This window comes from Urocitellus parryii, chromosome 6 (assembly GCF_045843805.1).
Source record: "Urocitellus parryii isolate mUroPar1 chromosome 6, mUroPar1.hap1, whole genome shotgun sequence".
Taxonomy (NCBI): domain Eukaryota; kingdom Metazoa; phylum Chordata; class Mammalia; order Rodentia; family Sciuridae; genus Urocitellus; species Urocitellus parryii.
The window spans coordinates 12,775,559-12,791,032 of record NC_135536.1 but is presented as its reverse complement, the minus strand read 5'-3'; the positions used below and the strand labels follow the sequence as shown (position 1 = coordinate 12,791,032).

Sequence of the window (15,474 nt, the reverse complement as noted above, 5' to 3'; positions counted from 1 at the left end):
CCCAAGGGGTGGCTGGCGTCCCCTCACCATCCATAGTGCCCATCCATGCTCCAGGTTGCCAATGGCTTCCACCAGCCTGAGGTTGGTCCTGAACAGTCCCTAGGCCTTCGCAAGACCAACTCCATGGGAACCAACTGTCCCACTCACCACTGCGTGGAGGCCAGAGGAGGGCCATAGCACCAGAAGGCAGTTCCCCGACAGCCAGCCCTGGACGCTACCCACGTGACCTGGACTGACCAGAGGGACAGACATGCAGGTCGTCGGGGTCCTCCAGGCAGCGGGGGCTGGGACTCTGCCTCAGGAGGCCACACTGTGGGAGGTGACAGAACAGGAGCCACACCCAGACATGTGGGAAATGCAGGTTGATCTCAGTAGTTTATTTTGAAGACAAAGCAGTGCAAGAGGCTGCCACGCGTCCCCTGTCCCGGGCTCGGGGTCAGGCCCAGGGCAGGTGACGAGCAGACATCCACCAGGGTCAACGCTCAGGTCCTGTAAACATGGCCAGTCCTGGGCCATTCTGAGGAGGCCAGGCAGCTCCGTGGCTCCGGCCCTGGCAGCTGTCCAAAGGAGGGTCCCTGCCCCGAGTGCCGGGCTCAGCGGCTCTCCAGGGCCCTCGGCGCTCCCTCCAGTGTCCTCCGTCCCACTGGACCATGCGGGACAGCTCAGTGGCCCGCTTCCCAAGTGAACTGCACTTCATGACACGAGATCATGCTGGGCCCAGGCCCCTCACTGGGCTGCACCCTCAGTGGCCCCTCCTGCGGACTGGGTCAGCCAGTGGTGGCCTGCTGCTGTGGCGAGCGGGTCTGGGGTGGTGTGGCTGTCTTGCAGGCTGGCTTAGTGCCCACTGTGTGCAGGAGTGAACCGCAGGGCAGCCTCCTCCTGCCCAGGAAGAGGGACCCCGCTGGCCAGGATTCCCAGCAAAGGCTCCTGCCTGTCCTCCGGGGTGCTGGGGGAGCAGCAGGCTGCCCAGGGGGCAGGACACCGAGCACCAGCTGCCCTGCCCTGCCCTGCCCTGGACCTGACTGCCCTCTGGAGAGAGGGGATCTAGGAGGAGACTGGGGGAGTGGTCCTGGGCAAGCCAGCAGGCCCCCTGGGTCCAGGGAACAGCAGTGCTAGGTGGGACCCTGGGAGGGACCTGGTGGCCCCCAGGGAGCAGTGAGGAGTGGCAGCGACCCAGGACATGGGCCTCAGCCCACTGGAAACTTCCTCTTCTCCTGTGGGCAGGGGTGGGGGCCTCACACAGCTCCCCCCAAGCGCCTGTCGTCCTTTGGCTTTTGGGAGGGGCCAGCAGCAGCCCGGGGGTCGGCTTGGAAGGGCCAAGGTGGACAGGGAGGGTCGGGTCAGGGGCGTGGGTGGACTTGGAAGCAGGGGAACCATTCTCAGCGCTCTGCTGGGCCACAGCCCAGGAGCGGGCCTCCCTCCAGGGTCCCAGAGCCTGGTCCACAGCAGCCGTGGGGACAGACAGACGGATGTGCACACGCTCCTAGCACCACCCACGCACGCACACACACCCACATTCAGACCTAGTGTTGAAACTCAGCCGTGTCAACTCCGACAAGATCCGCAGGCGGGAAGCGGGGTCCCCGTCCCCGAGGCTGTTCCCTTCCATCTCCCCCCTCATTTAGACCATGACATCAGAAAATCAGGTTAAAAATTAAAAAAAGCATCAGATCATCGGGAATTCTGAGTAGCGTCCGTTGGGGGCCGATGCCCAGTGGCGTGCTCCGCCACCCTCTGGGTCCTGGCTCTGTGGCTACTGCGAGGAGGCCTTGGTGGTCAGGGAGGCCACGCAGTGCTGCTGGAAGCTGGGGGACACGCCCGCGGTGCAGCCCAGTCTCTGGTGCGGCAGCTTGGCAGCGCTGCCCGCGCCCGCCTCGGCCTCGGTCTTCCAGGGCGCGTCCTGGCCCAGCACGCAGCAGCCCGGGCTGGCGCTGCACGTCCGCTCGCCTGCCAGGCTGCCCGCCTGCTCGGCCAGGAGCCTGCTGTGTCTCAGCGGGGCCGCGTCCCCCGCGGCGACTGCACCCGTGCTCTGGCCCTGCAGGACGGTGGCGATGTGGTTCAGGAGGTCTGAGAAGAACTCGCTCACGCCCTCGTAGCCTGGGGTGGAGACAGACAGCGCAGGTCAGCCGGGGGGCTGGGGTGCGGGGACAGGCCGACCAGCGACCAGGTCACTCCCGTGGGGCCAAGGGCTGGCCCTGACCCTGAGAAGTGGTGAGCCACTGTGAAGTGGTGAGCACCTGTCCACCCACTGCCATGGTGTGGATAAGGGTCCCCTGAAGGCCCGCATGCTGGAGGTGGGGGACCTGAGGGGTGGCACCTAGTGGGAGGTCTCTGGTCATGGGGGACCTAGAAAGGGGTACAGGGACCTGGCACCCTCCACCTCCCCCCCCCCCAGACACTAGGAGAATGTGCTTCCTTTGCCTTGTGTCCTCCACCCCATGATATGCTGCTCTGCCACAGGCCCCAGAGCCACAGGGCCACAGAGCAGACTGAAACCTCCCAACTGTGAGTGCAAACCACCTTTCCTCTTTATTTTATGATACTGGGACTGAATCCAGGGGCACTCCACCACCAAGCTACATTCCTAGCCTTTTGAATATTTTGAGACAGGGATGCCCACAGTAGAAACAAAAATGGCGCAGCTGGCCTGGAACTTGCGATGGTCCCGCCTCAGTCTCTCAAGTTATGGGTACAGGTATGAGCCACCATGCCCAGTAACCTTCCTTCTTTTTAGCTTTATTATCTCAGGTATTTTGCTACAGTAATGGCAAGATGGTGAACACACCCACCTGAAGGGGTGAGATGATGGCTGGAGGTGGCAGCACCAAAGCCTACTTTGAATGATACACAGACTCCATGGGGTCTGCCTGAACTTGGCCTCAGGCCTGATTCCTGGCCCCTGCATCTGTCCTGAGCCTCAGCTGTCCACTGAGAGGATACATCTCGTGGTAGAGGCTTCTATGGGCATCAACCAGAGGGGCTAGAACACCGGTGCTGTCTGACCCAGAGCAGCCACAGCCCCAATCAAAAGTGTTCCTTTTTCATCCTAAAACACAGGAGGAGGCCCTCTGTGCCCCTTGCACTCAGAGACTCCAGGCACTGCCCACCAGGCCACATGAACTGCCAGTGTCTGCCTGGGGCGGCACCTCCCAACACAGATGTGAAGCAAAGTCCTCGGGAGCCTCACAGCAGGCCTGAGATTTAGATGGGGCCTGCCGGGGTGGGTCTGGAAGGACGAGAACTGGCCCGCGGCTCCAGGAAGACGAGCAGGGCAGGAGAGGTCTTGGGCAGGAGCTGCAGTCCACCAGCTCGGGGGGCTCTGGGCACTGCCAACCCTACTGAAGCTGGACCACCCTGGATACTGCACCCTGTGCTGAGAGGTCACTGAACACCGGCACATGCCCTGGATGACATTCCCAGCCACTTGCACAGATGGGTGGCAAAGCCTGGGACACAGCCCTGTGTAGCCTTAGAACACTGCACGGCCGTGTGCGGGGCCACCAGCTGGGGCTCCTCTGTGTCCAATAATCACTTAGCAGCCGACTGCTGTGCTGCAGAGAGGCCCACGGCAGAAACAGAAAGGGCCATGCGGCTGGCGCACAGTGCCTCCGTGTCCAGCACTGGGTGACATCACCCTCACAGACCTGCCCACTTTACAGATGAAAATGTGGGACTGTTAACCAGAGAGGATGGTGACGAATCCACGCCAGTGTCCTCAGGCCAAGCAGGCGGTGCCGGCCACAGGACTGGATCCCGTCCCCTGATTGCTGCCTCCTCACAGACCCCCTTTACAGAGGAGGACGTGGAAGCTCAGAGGCCCAGTGTCACAAGCTCCTAAGTGGCACAGCCGAGATCGGATCAAGGCCACTGTCCTGTCGGTGTCTTAGAACAGCCCGGTGCTGGGAGCCCTGGACTGGGTGCCCCGTCAGCCCGCGGCCAGGGGTGAAGGGCAGGGAAGACCCGGGTCTGAGGCGCCCAGGATCGTGGGAGTGGCTGCTGGGAGCCGGGGTAGGCGTGTGAGCAGGAAGGACACGGGAGACACTCCGGCAGGTCTCCAGGGAATCCGGAGGCAGTTCCTCAGCAACTGCTCTGCTTTCCTCCCAGACCAGGCCCAGGGCCCCACGCAGAGCTGGGGCAGGGGGACATGCAGAGGCCGCTGCCTCCTTGAGGCCTGGGAGGAGCAGGAGGCGGGGTGGGCTGACACCAGCAGGCGCAGACAGGGGGCCAGGACAGGAGCCAGCTCCACACGGCCCTGGGCACACAGTAGGGTGGGAGATGCTGTTCCCACCTGCGCAGGGATGGATGGGGCCAAGGTCAGGTGGCCAAGCCATCGTGGACTGTGAAGGCAGAGCCTGGACTTGAACTCAGCACCGGGCTCCGCCAAGAGGCAGCAAATCTCATGGTCAGAGTGCAGCCCTAGCTCCACCACGTAGGGACCCGTGACCTTGGACAGGTCCCTCAGTGCCTGGCCTCGTCCTCTTGGCAAGTGGTGATCACAGCAGTCCTCCAGGGTGCAGTGGGGAGGGGGAGGCTGGCTGCTGCCTGTCTCCACACAGGCCTGGTACACAGAGGGGTCAACACCACCGGGCAGTGGGTGGCCTCTTTGACAGGGCTGCTACTGCACCTGAGGCCCTGAGCTCGCCCACCCCTCTGCTGTCCCCAGGAGTGCTCTACAGGGCTGGCGAGCAGAGCCGTCTCCCTGGCACCAGCTCCCTGGAGCCCCGGTCTCTGGGGCCACCTCGGCAGCAGACTCCTCACCAGCCTCTGCTGGGCGCAGCCGCGACCCTCCTGCCCTAGGGGGATGGCCCTTCTCTCGACTCCTGGAAGAAGTCTCCCTGTCCACACTGGCTCAGTGACAGTTCCCTGACAGACCGCCCTGGGCCCACGACACAGTGAGCTCACAGGGAAGCCCCCCACTCTTCCTCCTAGAACTTCCACGTATGACCCCCCAGTCCATGGTCCAGAGTCCCTCCCGACCATCCTGCAGCCCTGCCTCGCCCCTTCATTCCTAACGTCCTTCTGCTGCACCCCAGGTCCCCAGCTCTCTCCCTCCACCCAGGGGGACTGAGGCAGACTGAATGATGTGGGCTTAACACGGACCTTAGACGCTGCCCCCAAAGTGAGACCACGCCGCAGCAGACTGCCCTCAGAGACGGGGCCCACAGCCTGGGACCACTGCTCCACCTCTGGTGGGTGGCTCTTTCCTTTCTGGCCAGGATTCACTCTGGTGTCACAGCTTCACAGAGGAGCCACCAGCCACCCCCACCCTTCTGTCTCTTGCTCCCTCCCAATTATGGCGTGGGCCTCCGGCTGGGACCTGGCCATCCAGCTCACTTCTGTACTGGCGTCTGGACCAGCTGGGACCCACAGCACCTGGTCGGTGACAGCTGGAGGACAAAAGGAGCCAGTGGCCTCCCGAGCCTCCGTTTCCCTAGCTGGGCACAGGGGTGCTGCCTGGAACAGCTTGTGCGTGCCCAGGAGTGGAAGAGGCACGGCCTCCTCACGGCCACCTAGCTGGTGCCCTGCACCTGCAGCCCAAGAGCTGGGAGGTGCAGGCCAAGGAGATAAGCCGAGGGCGGTGGTTCCACCTCCCGTGAGGCGCTTGAAGAGACACCGTTGAGAACAGAGTGGACGGTGGGGGGTGGGGCGCAGGGCGCAGGGCCCAGGCCCGCAGCCCCGGCCCTCAGGAGGCAGAGGCAGGCCAGCCTGAGCCCAGGCCCGGGTGAGCGAGTGGCCTGCTGCGGGGACAGGTGGGACCAGGTCAGACTCCACCTGTCACTCTGTGGGAGGTGAACAGGTCACGTGGCTGGGGGCTGGGTGCAGCACGGTCCTGGAGCACCTGCCCTGCCACCAACGTGCTGTGTGACCCTCTAGTCCACCCTGCCACCAATGTGCTGTGTGGCCCTCTAGTCCGCTCTCACCAATGTGCTGTGTGACCCTCTAGTCTGCTCTCACCAACGTGCTGTGTGACCCTCTAGTCCATGGCTTTCCTTCACCTAACAGCAGGGGTTGTGGCCCTTCAAAGTCCCTTCGGCTGTGAGACTGGAATGGCTCAAGGGATGGACTGATTGGGACATCGAGGCTATGCTGGCGGCTCAGGTCACAAGGTGAGAGGGCGCGTGGACCCGGCCGCCTGGGCCCAGTCCTCCCTGGTGCAGGATGCCCGGTACTGGGCTCCTTCATCCCCTCCCGCTCCAGAGCCCGTTCCCAGGTGTGCAAAGGTGGCAGACTGCTGGCTGCCACCTCAGGCCACCAGCCCTGCTGCTCACCTGGGAAAGCGTTGATGTCGATGACCGCGTGCTGCCCCGTCTGGTTGTTGATGATGATGTCAATCCCAAACAGTGACACACCCAGCGCCTGCCGCAGGGCCCGGGACAGCTCCCGGATGACCTCGTCGCTCGGCCGCTCGAACACACCTTCGATCTTGTCCAGCTGCAACACACACAGGGGTCAGGCTGGGGTGAGGAGGTGCCACAGGCCCTGCCATCCCTCAGGCCAGGAGGCAGGGCAGACCCACCCCAGCCAGCACCAGGCCACCACCTCTGTGTCCTGCCCGAGCTGGGCAGGTGGGGTGCTGCTCACGGCCTTGCTGGCTGCCATCCGAGGGACGGCGTCAACACTGGCATCTTACACACAGGCAACGGGCTCAGAGGGGGTCGGGCTGGCCCGTGAAAGCCCAGGGCAGGGTCTGGGCCTCGGTGTTCTCAGGCTCTAGACCCATTTCTCAGCAGGGAGGAAGGTGGTGGAGAGTCGCTGTGGACCAGGGAGACAGCCAGGTGCAGAGATCACTGGAGCCTGACCTCGAAGGCAGGGAGGACGGGCAGGGGTGAGGTGGGGAGAGAGGCCTGGGGAGGGCGGGACGAGAAGCCGAGAAGCCACAGGGGCGCAGGGAATGCTGGCACGCGGCCAGGGCGGAGGCAGCGGGAAGTCCTCCACGCCCTCCTTGCAGGCAAACTCTAGGCCTGAGGCTGAGGTTCGGGAGGGGTCTTAGTCCCTGAAGGGCTCCAGGCGGGTGATCTTGCATTTCCATCCCCCCCTTCCTTCCCAAGGGGCGGCTCAGGGATGCTCCCACCGCATGCCTTGGGTCCAAGCGCAGCGGTAAGCTTCTGGGGGGGAGTGGGGCTGTCCGGGTGCACAGTCTCCACCCTGCCCTGGACCGCCCTGCACTGCCCATTCTCTGCTCTACTCCAAGCGGCCTGGGACAGGCACGAGGACCGGGCATGAGAAGACTGTACCAGAGGCTTTGGGACTTGGACCAGGGTCTGGATGTGAATCCTGCAGTGACTTGCCGACTCTGGGGACTTGGAGAAAAGTTTGTGGCCTCTCTGCCTCAGTTTACTCTGCTGTAAAATGGGACTGATTGAGCCTCCATCCTAGACTTGCTGAGAGGGAGGAGGAGGGTGACAGGAGTGGAGGCCAGGGGCCTGGATGGCCAGAAGGGCTGCTTCTGAATTCCAGGGCAGGGACAGCCTCGGGTGACCTCAGCCTGAACAGGGCTCAGCTAGGTGCCTATGAAACACCGGAGTTCTGGAGCTGAAGCTCAGAGGCTAGAGGAAGGGTGCAGCTGCAAACACGGCGCGTCAGAGAGCAAACCGGGAATTACAGGTGGCCCCGCAGGCCCAGTCCTGGGGTCCCACCCAGGGCTGCCTCACAGTCCTGCGTCCACACAGCCTCACCCCCCCACCTTTGAGGTGGAAGCCACCCACTCCACCAGCATCGGCAGGGCAGCGGGTCAACAAGCCACAGGGTAAGTGCCATGAAGTGCCGTTTGTCTGTGGGAAGGGATAAAATCCGACTCGCTACAGCACAGAGGAACATCACGAGTGCGCATGCAGGGCGGCACAGACGGCTTCGTGCTGCATGACTCCCTCCGCATAAAACTTCCAGAAGGCGCAAATTTGTGGAGACGGGAATCAGAGAAGCAGTGGAGGAATGGGGAGTGGGGGCTCATTGTCCAGGGTATGGGAATGTTCTGGAAGGAAGCAGAGGTGTGGTGTGGTGTGCCTCGATGTGAGCAGACCAGTCGCGCTGGATTTCTCACTTTAAAACAGCTGAGTTTATCCATGCGGATTTCACCTCAATTTGTTTAAAAGCGAGGCTGGGTCAGAGGATTGAGCATTGAGCCCTGGTCACCAAGACAAATGGCCTTTGGCCCTGAAATGGACAGCAGGGAACTCCCGGAGAGCACCAACCAGGGACTGAGGCTGGCACCTTCCTATCCTAGGAGTGCCCTGGTGTCTCCCTGGGGGCTTCCTAGGGACAGTGGCAGTCTGGCTGAACAGGAGCTCACCTGAGCTCCCTGGGACACTCAGGGTCAGAGGCTGAGTCCAAAGAGGAGCTCGGCAGTTGGGCCACAGCCCAGCATCCTCACCAAGTCAGAGGTCCAGGTGGACCCCAGGCTTGCCCATGCCCTGGGCCTGCCCTAGCTGTAGCGAACCTCTGGACCCTGTTTCCTCACCCGGAAGTGGGTAATGAGAATGCCTCTGCCCTGAGATTTCAGTGAGGACTGGGGGCTGACACAGAGGCAGGCCCAGGGCAGGCAGCTCCTCTCACCCGCGTCTCCTGACGAGCTGTTTATAAAAGCACTTTCCCAGCTCAGCTGAGGAATCTCAGAAATCCTTCCGAAGCCATTTGATTGTCCAAACCCAAACAGCCAGCCTGGGACAAGACAAGGGTGAACTCCTCCCGGGGAATTCAACACCAACCACCCAAGGTACCCTGCTAACCAGGAGGTGGGGAGTCAGGAAGGAGCTCTGTGGGTGCCCCGGGGCCACCGCTCACGGCCAACACTGAGAACTTCCTGCACATGGGCAGTGGGCACGGCTCGGACAGCAACTCACAGAACCCCTGGATTCCCTCTGGGCAGGATGAGGAGTCTGAGGCTCAAAGGGATGACATGGCTTGCCAGAGCTTGGGTCTGATCCGGGCTATTTTCCCCAGAAAAGCAATTTAAAAAAATTTTTTTTTACCTCCCAAGGTGCTGGGGCTGGGACTTCGGGCCTTGTGCATGCTGGGCAAGTGCCCCACCACTGAGCTGTGCCCTTGGAGGCCCAATGCTCCTAAGGACATCCTAAGAGGGCTCCGAAAGGTAGAAGGCCCCTGGGGCCTGCAGGCTGAGTGGAGCTTCCCAGGTTAGGGCCTCCTGGGGAAGGAGGTGGGGCTTCGAGGCCAGTGTGGGTCCCTGCAGGGCGCTCTCAGGGGGGCTGAGACAGGGCTGGCAGAGCTCCAGGTGGCACAGGGCAGGAGGACTGGTAAGGGAGTATTCTGGACACCAGTACCCATGGTGGAGCTGACATGGACGGCCTGAGGGAGGCCACAGTGGCCGCGGTCCTGCAGGAAGGCCATGCGGCTAGCATTGCCTCTTCTTTTCTTGGAAGCATTAGTCCTGACGGATTCCTGACTAGCAGTCACATGCGAAGGCCGGGGGGGGGGGGGGGGACCACTGTAGGTCTGAGAGGCAGAGGAAGGGCCCTGCTGTGGCTCTAGGCTGACCCCTCCTATTTCTTGGATGAGGAAACTGAGGCCCACAGTCAACAGGGGTTTATCTAAGAGGGTGACTCCCAGTGGGCCACCCTGCATGCAGCCCTCAGTGTCCCCCTGGTACTGGTGAATAGCCCCAGTGGGCGCTAGCCCTGTGCTGTGCGAGGGCACTGGCAGGGATAACTTCTCAGGAAGTCTGTGCCGTGCCAATTCCTCTGCAGCCCAGCACACTGGCCAAGGCTCCGCGAGGCCGGCGGGAGGAAGCCCTGGAGACGCTGGAGTGAGCCGAGCCTCCCTGCACAGAGTATCTACCTACACCTCACAGCGACACAGCCAGGCCCGGCGCTTCTCTTGATTGTTCCTGGGGGATAGCTACTGAGGTCCTGGGGACAGTGGTGTCCCTCTAGGTCCTTGTTCACACCAGAAACAAACAACAGCTAGACAGGCTGCCCAGGTTTGGGGGCCAGGAACACAAGGCCAGGGCAGATCCCCAGGGTTGGCTGTGCCCAGCCCTGAAGAGGGAGGAGGCCACGAGAAATCAAAGGCTCCCAGGACACCAAGATGGACGCACTCTAGGGGGAACAGAACCCCAGCAAGTCCTGAGTGCAGGGGACATGAGAGCAAAGCCGCTGGCCTGCTAGGCCCACAAGGGACAGCAGACTGCCTGTGGAGGCTCCCGTCTGCTGTGGAACACTGCCCAGCAGTCCTTAGAGTGGTAGGTCGCCCTGGCTTCCTGGGAGAGCCAGCTTTGGAAGCGGGCCTGGGGTCCAATCCCAGCGAGGCTGCAGGGAGGCTGCTAGACACCCAGCTGGACACTGCCATGGGGACGTTCACTGAGCAGCAGCCATGATGCCTGCTGCCACGGCTTCAGGGGTGGGGGTCACACGCCACCCTAGTGCTGCAGAAGCACACAGCAGGCTGTCAAGGGACACTCACGAACAGAGTGAGGGACAGCCAGGAGCAAGCCTCTCTGAGCTCGTGGGGGCTGCCTGCAGCCCTCCCGCCCTGGCCCCCACATGCTCATCACAATGTGTGCACAGCTGTGATGCCACCAGCACGCGGGCTAGAAGACAGCAGGCAGGAGGGGTTGGGGAACGGGCCTGGGCCTGGCATGTGGACAAGGGCCTCCCATGATGCCCAGCCCTGGGCGAAGGCAGCCTCGTGCCAGGCCACCAAGGAGGTGGTACGTACCTCTGTGAGAACGGATGAGGACTCCGGCTTCGACACATTGTGGCTGTTGAAGAAGATGGACTCTCGGTCTGAAAAAGCAGATAGGAGTATGGGTCAGGGCCTCCAGGCCAGGGTGTGGTTCCGCCATCCAACACCAGAGGGCAGCACCACCTCAGCCACACGCCAGAGCGCCTTGGCTCCAGGTCCAGCAGTAGGGCCAGGCGCTCCAGGGAGCTGGGCTCCCCACCCCACGGAGTGTGCCAAGGATGGACTTGGCCCAGTTAGGGCCTCAATTTCATTTCTCACACAAAAATGACGGTTTGCTGAGCCACCTCCACGACCATCTGGTGATATCCCACCTGGGCTTCCCCAACACCTAATCCTGAAAGATGCTGCAGATATGTCACCAAAAGGGCACCAGGAGGAAAGGGGGCTAAGTAGGTAGGACAAGCCATGCACCCGATGTCGAAGGCCCCTCCCACCCATGGAACTCCTACGGAGACCCGGCCAGGCTGCCGCCGCCATGTGAGAGCTTAAAACAAAGGTTCTGCTGTTTTCCAACTATTTAGGACAAAAACAGAAAACCAGAACATAGGCTTCCACGGTGCCCTCCAAGAAGCTGCTCAGAATGACCTGCTCACCATGACACCCCCTCCACCGCATCCAGCTTGCGAGTCCCTGCATGTGCGCCGCCATCGCACCGACCCCCAACTCCCACAGAGGCCCAGCAGCAGACCAGTCTCGGGGACACTGAGCTCAACAGGCTGACGGTACAATCATTCACCCCACTAGTAAATGTCCTCTGGAGTAACCAAGGTCACCCCAAGGAGCTGCAAGGTCGGCTGGTCAGCCAGAAACACGTTCTCAGGCACTTGGAAGCACAGGCACGTCAAGGCAAGAATCACAAAGCCAGGAGCCCAGGTCTGGGTCTGGCAGAGCCGTCACCACCTTGTTGCCTCCCCCACTCCCAGAACAGCCAGGACCCCCTGGCTAGGAGTCCCCAAGGGGCCTAGCCCTGCTTGAGTCCTTCCAGGGTGGGGCATCATGGGTCCTGTTCCCCAGGACACAATGCTGGGCCCTGGGACCCAGGCCCCCAAGCTGAAGGACAGGAAGGGACCAGCTGAGGGCCTGTGTGCCAGGGTGGGGGGCCTGCCCTGGTGCCGCGACCCCACCAGCTCCGGGACTCTGCGGCGCCACAGCGATCATGCAGAGGAAGTGATTGGGGCAGAGCCAAGCAGGCAGGCGCTGAGAGGTACCTGGCATCCTTCCCGCTAGCGGGGCATAGAGGCCCCTGGCCACCCTGGTGTGCCCGACAGTCCTCCCGCTGCTCCGACCAGAGCCAGTCCAGACAGGGGGCACGAGAGACGGTCCTGGGGAGGAGCCTGAGGAAAATAAACACCCTGCGGGACTCTGCCACGCAGTCCCACCAATCCTCTCCCGGCACCAGGGAGCCTTCGAGGTGGCAAAGCCCAGTGGGCCAGAGGCTGGAGTAGGTGCCAGCCGTCCATGCCAGTGGTCTGGCCTCCTGGAGGCACTGCCCATCTCCTCATCCTACAGCCCCCAAACTCAGAGCACCTTCCCACCTGTACCCCTGCAGGTCCCCAAGGAAAATGAACAGGGTGGCAGAGCAGGCTGTGGAGGGAGAAAGGGCCACCATGCACAGGTGGACACAGCAAAGTCCAGGGAAGCTGGGAAGCTGTAGAAGCTGCAAGGAGAACGGAGGGAAGGGGACAGAGCTGCCCCAGGGGCCTGCCAAGCCCATGGAACTGGACAAACTGTGACCCACAATGGCTCCCTGGGGCAAGACCAAATGCACAGGATCTCCAAGGGGGTCCCTACACTGCTACTTCCGGCCTGCGGTGCTCTGGCCAGGACTACTGGGCAGGGTGGCTAGCAATGACAGGTCCAGCAGCTCTCCACATGCAGCCGGGCAGGGCAGAGGGAGGGAAGGAGGGAGAGCAGCTTCCAGCCACTGCCTGTCCCCAGAGACTATGGGAACCTGCGGGGAGCTCGGGTGGGTCAGAAGGAGCCTGAGCCCAGGACAGAGCCCTGGCAGCCAGATCCTCGTCCCCTCTGTTAGGGGAACAAGGTCAGGGCCTTGCTGTCAGAAGCACTTTGAGTGTAGATGCCCCTGCCAGTCCCTGTTCGTGGATGAGTCCTAAGAACACACAGCCTGGGTGAAGGGCCACCTTGGCTCCCCACAGGATCGGCAGGGAAAGGAAGCCAAGACTGTTTTTGTTCTCAACTTACAGATGGAAAAGAGGAAGAGTAAATGAGCAGAGTAGCTCCCAGACCCTGGCACTGTGGCGGGGCAGCCCTGAGCTGCAGCCGCAATCTGGGGCTCTTCTGCTGTTTACTGCCGCTCCCAGGAGGTGCATGCCACGACACTGTGGGTGGCAACCCAAGTCAACTTCCAGCTGCCACTAGATGCCACCTCTGCAAAGGTGCCTGTGTCTGCTGTGCCTTTTCCAAGTTACTCCCCTCACTGGAAGGTGTCCAGAGCCAAGATGTCTTCCCTGGAGTCTCCATCTCGGGGCAACTGGCTCTGGTCTCTCTCCCGTGTGTTCTCCCCTCCCCACTGGAATATCTACTCATGAAGGCAGGAAGTCTGGCTGGCTAGCCCCTGGCTGGACCCCCTCGGCAGGCTCAGTGAACGCAGCACCTCACTGCCTCTTCAGAGGCTCTGGAGTGGAGGCCAGGCTGCCTGCATCTGTACCTGAAGCTTCCCTGGGCACAGCCCCGCCCACTCATTTACATATCTCTAGGCTGCTCCCATCCGGCAACAGCAGCTTTTAGTAATGGAGACAGCACTGGAGCCATCTACCCTGGGGACTCTGGTAGATCCAGCTCTACATGGTAGGAGGTACCACTCTTCTTCCCTAAGGGAAAAAGGCCCAGGATGGAGAGTGTAATAGGCCCCTGCACAGGGCTGGGACCCCTGGCCCTGCGTCCTCAGGTCAAGGAAGCCCCACTGCACAGAGAGAGGGAACAAAGAGAGCCGTCCCTCTGCCCCAGTGTGGTGAAGAGAGCACATGAACCTCAGGCAAGGAACACAGCGCAGTCCTCGTGTTCTTGGTGGCCAATGTCACCTTTCCATAAGAGCTTACTCTGGTTCCAGTCAAGGTGTCTGCGGGATGCCACTGCTATTAAGTACACACCTGATTTTGGAGATGTTGACATGTGAAAAAAAATGTTCCTGGGAGGGCTGGGGTGGGGCTCAGCGGGAGAGCACTTGCTCACACCTGTGAGGCCCTGGGTTCCATCCTCAGCACAACAATAAATAAAGTAAAGGTATTTGTCCATCTACAACTAAAAAGTAAATATTAAAAAAAAGCATTCCTGAGAATCAAAAGCAAATGGCAGCTGAGAGACAAGTCCTTGTCTCTACCTCCCCCCAGGTCAAGAGCAGCCCTGAGCAGGGAGCCCAGCTCCCAGCCTGGACACAGGAAGTGTGGGACTGGCCACCCTGGGCGGTGGGAGCCACAGGCTAGGTGGGTGCCGGAAAGTGGCCAGAGCCCCCCAGCCCCGTTTAACCAGTGCATCGTACAGAGCTGCCGTCACTGAGGCCTTACAGCCCCCAAGAGGCCTGAATGTGAGCGCTGGGCCCCCGCCATGTCCCATTCACCGCAAGGCAGTGGTAGAGTCGGAGAATCACTGGGAGTCACTCGGTTGTCCTGTGTGTCTTTACTGTTTGGCCCGGGTCTGAGACACAGCCACGAGGAGGGACACGAGGAGAGGAGGGCTCTCCACGCACTGAGAAGGGAACTGGGCCACCATTTTACAACCAGGAAAGAAAAGCACACAAACACACTTTTGTGTGGATGAGAAAGGAGATCTGGCAGTAAATTTATCTCAGAAATGAAGTGATTTGGGTAAAAAAAGCAAGAGAGACATGAGAGCGCTTTTTAGTGTGTGGTTCTGGGATGACCCGGGGCCACATGCATGCTAACAAGTACCCTCCCACTGAGCTATGGTCCCGGCCCTAACTATTCCTAATTTAATAGTTACACGTTCTTCATAAAGTGTGTATTTTTTAAAATCAGGAAAATAATAAAAACATTGTGTGAAATGTCAGTCTCTTCAGGCCACACATGGAAGAATGTCCCCTAGTGGACGCGTCCACTGACCCAACCCACACTATCCCCTTGCCCCAGGGCGGGTGCTGGACCAGGTCAGGAGGGGCTGTCCTGACCCTGAAAGACTGCTGAGACTCGGCAGGGGGAGGAAGACACTGCCCCATTGTCCACTCAGTCAAAGAAAGGGAAAGAAAGTGACCCAGGGGAAGAAGAGCTGGAGGGGACGACGGGTAGCTGCTCCAGGCCAACAGGCAGGTGACAGGCAGCCAGGCGGGTCCTCAAGAGGCCCGGGCAGGCCAAGGCCCTACCTGAGGGCATCTCCCTTGAGAGAGAAATGTGCAGTGCGCTTGAGCAAGCTGCAGGGGCAGGCACGGGCCTCCCAGGAGCCCTCTGGAAGGCTCCACTTACTCTGAGGCATTGCTATAACACCCAAGATTTCTGGAACTCGCCTTAGGGTGGCCTCAGGACCCACAGAACATTCCTCACAGCAGCCCCACAGCTGCAGGTTTTTAACCCCATCCCTTTTCATGGTGGGTACCAGGCCTGGAAGGAGGTAAGGGCTGAGGGAAGCTTCAGTGGGGTCTTGAGGCTGTTCCTAGAGGACTACCTCTAGGGCCCTGAAGGACAGCAGCAGCATGTGATGTCACTGCTCAGGGACACTGAGGACCCCCCTCCATGGTTCAGGGCACGCTGGCTGATCAGGTGTGCACATGTGCAGCCCTGCACTAGGTAGGGGGTGTGTGACTGC

At 61.2% G+C, this 15,474-nt stretch overlaps 1 protein-coding gene across 2 annotated transcripts in view; it reads right to left on the bottom strand.

The window, feature by feature from the left end:
* Positions 1–362: 362 nt before the first annotated feature.
* Positions 363–15,474, bottom strand: part of Itpk1 (inositol-tetrakisphosphate 1-kinase) — a 134,893-nt gene continuing 119,781 nt past the window's right edge. The window contains exons 8-11 of one of the 2 annotated variants that reach the window (XM_026394226.2): positions 11,907–12,032; positions 10,672–10,739; positions 6,270–6,432; positions 363–2,097 (exon numbers count right to left, since the gene is read on the bottom strand). In XM_026394226.2, coding sequence (XP_026250011.2) covers positions 1,754–2,097; positions 6,270–6,432; positions 10,672–10,739; positions 11,907–12,032 — 701 coding nt within the window. In that variant the 3' untranslated portion in view covers positions 363–1,753. The remainder of the gene's footprint in view (positions 2,098–6,269; positions 6,433–10,671; positions 10,740–11,906; positions 12,033–15,474) is intronic. The other variant, XM_026394227.2, reaches the window with a different exon arrangement.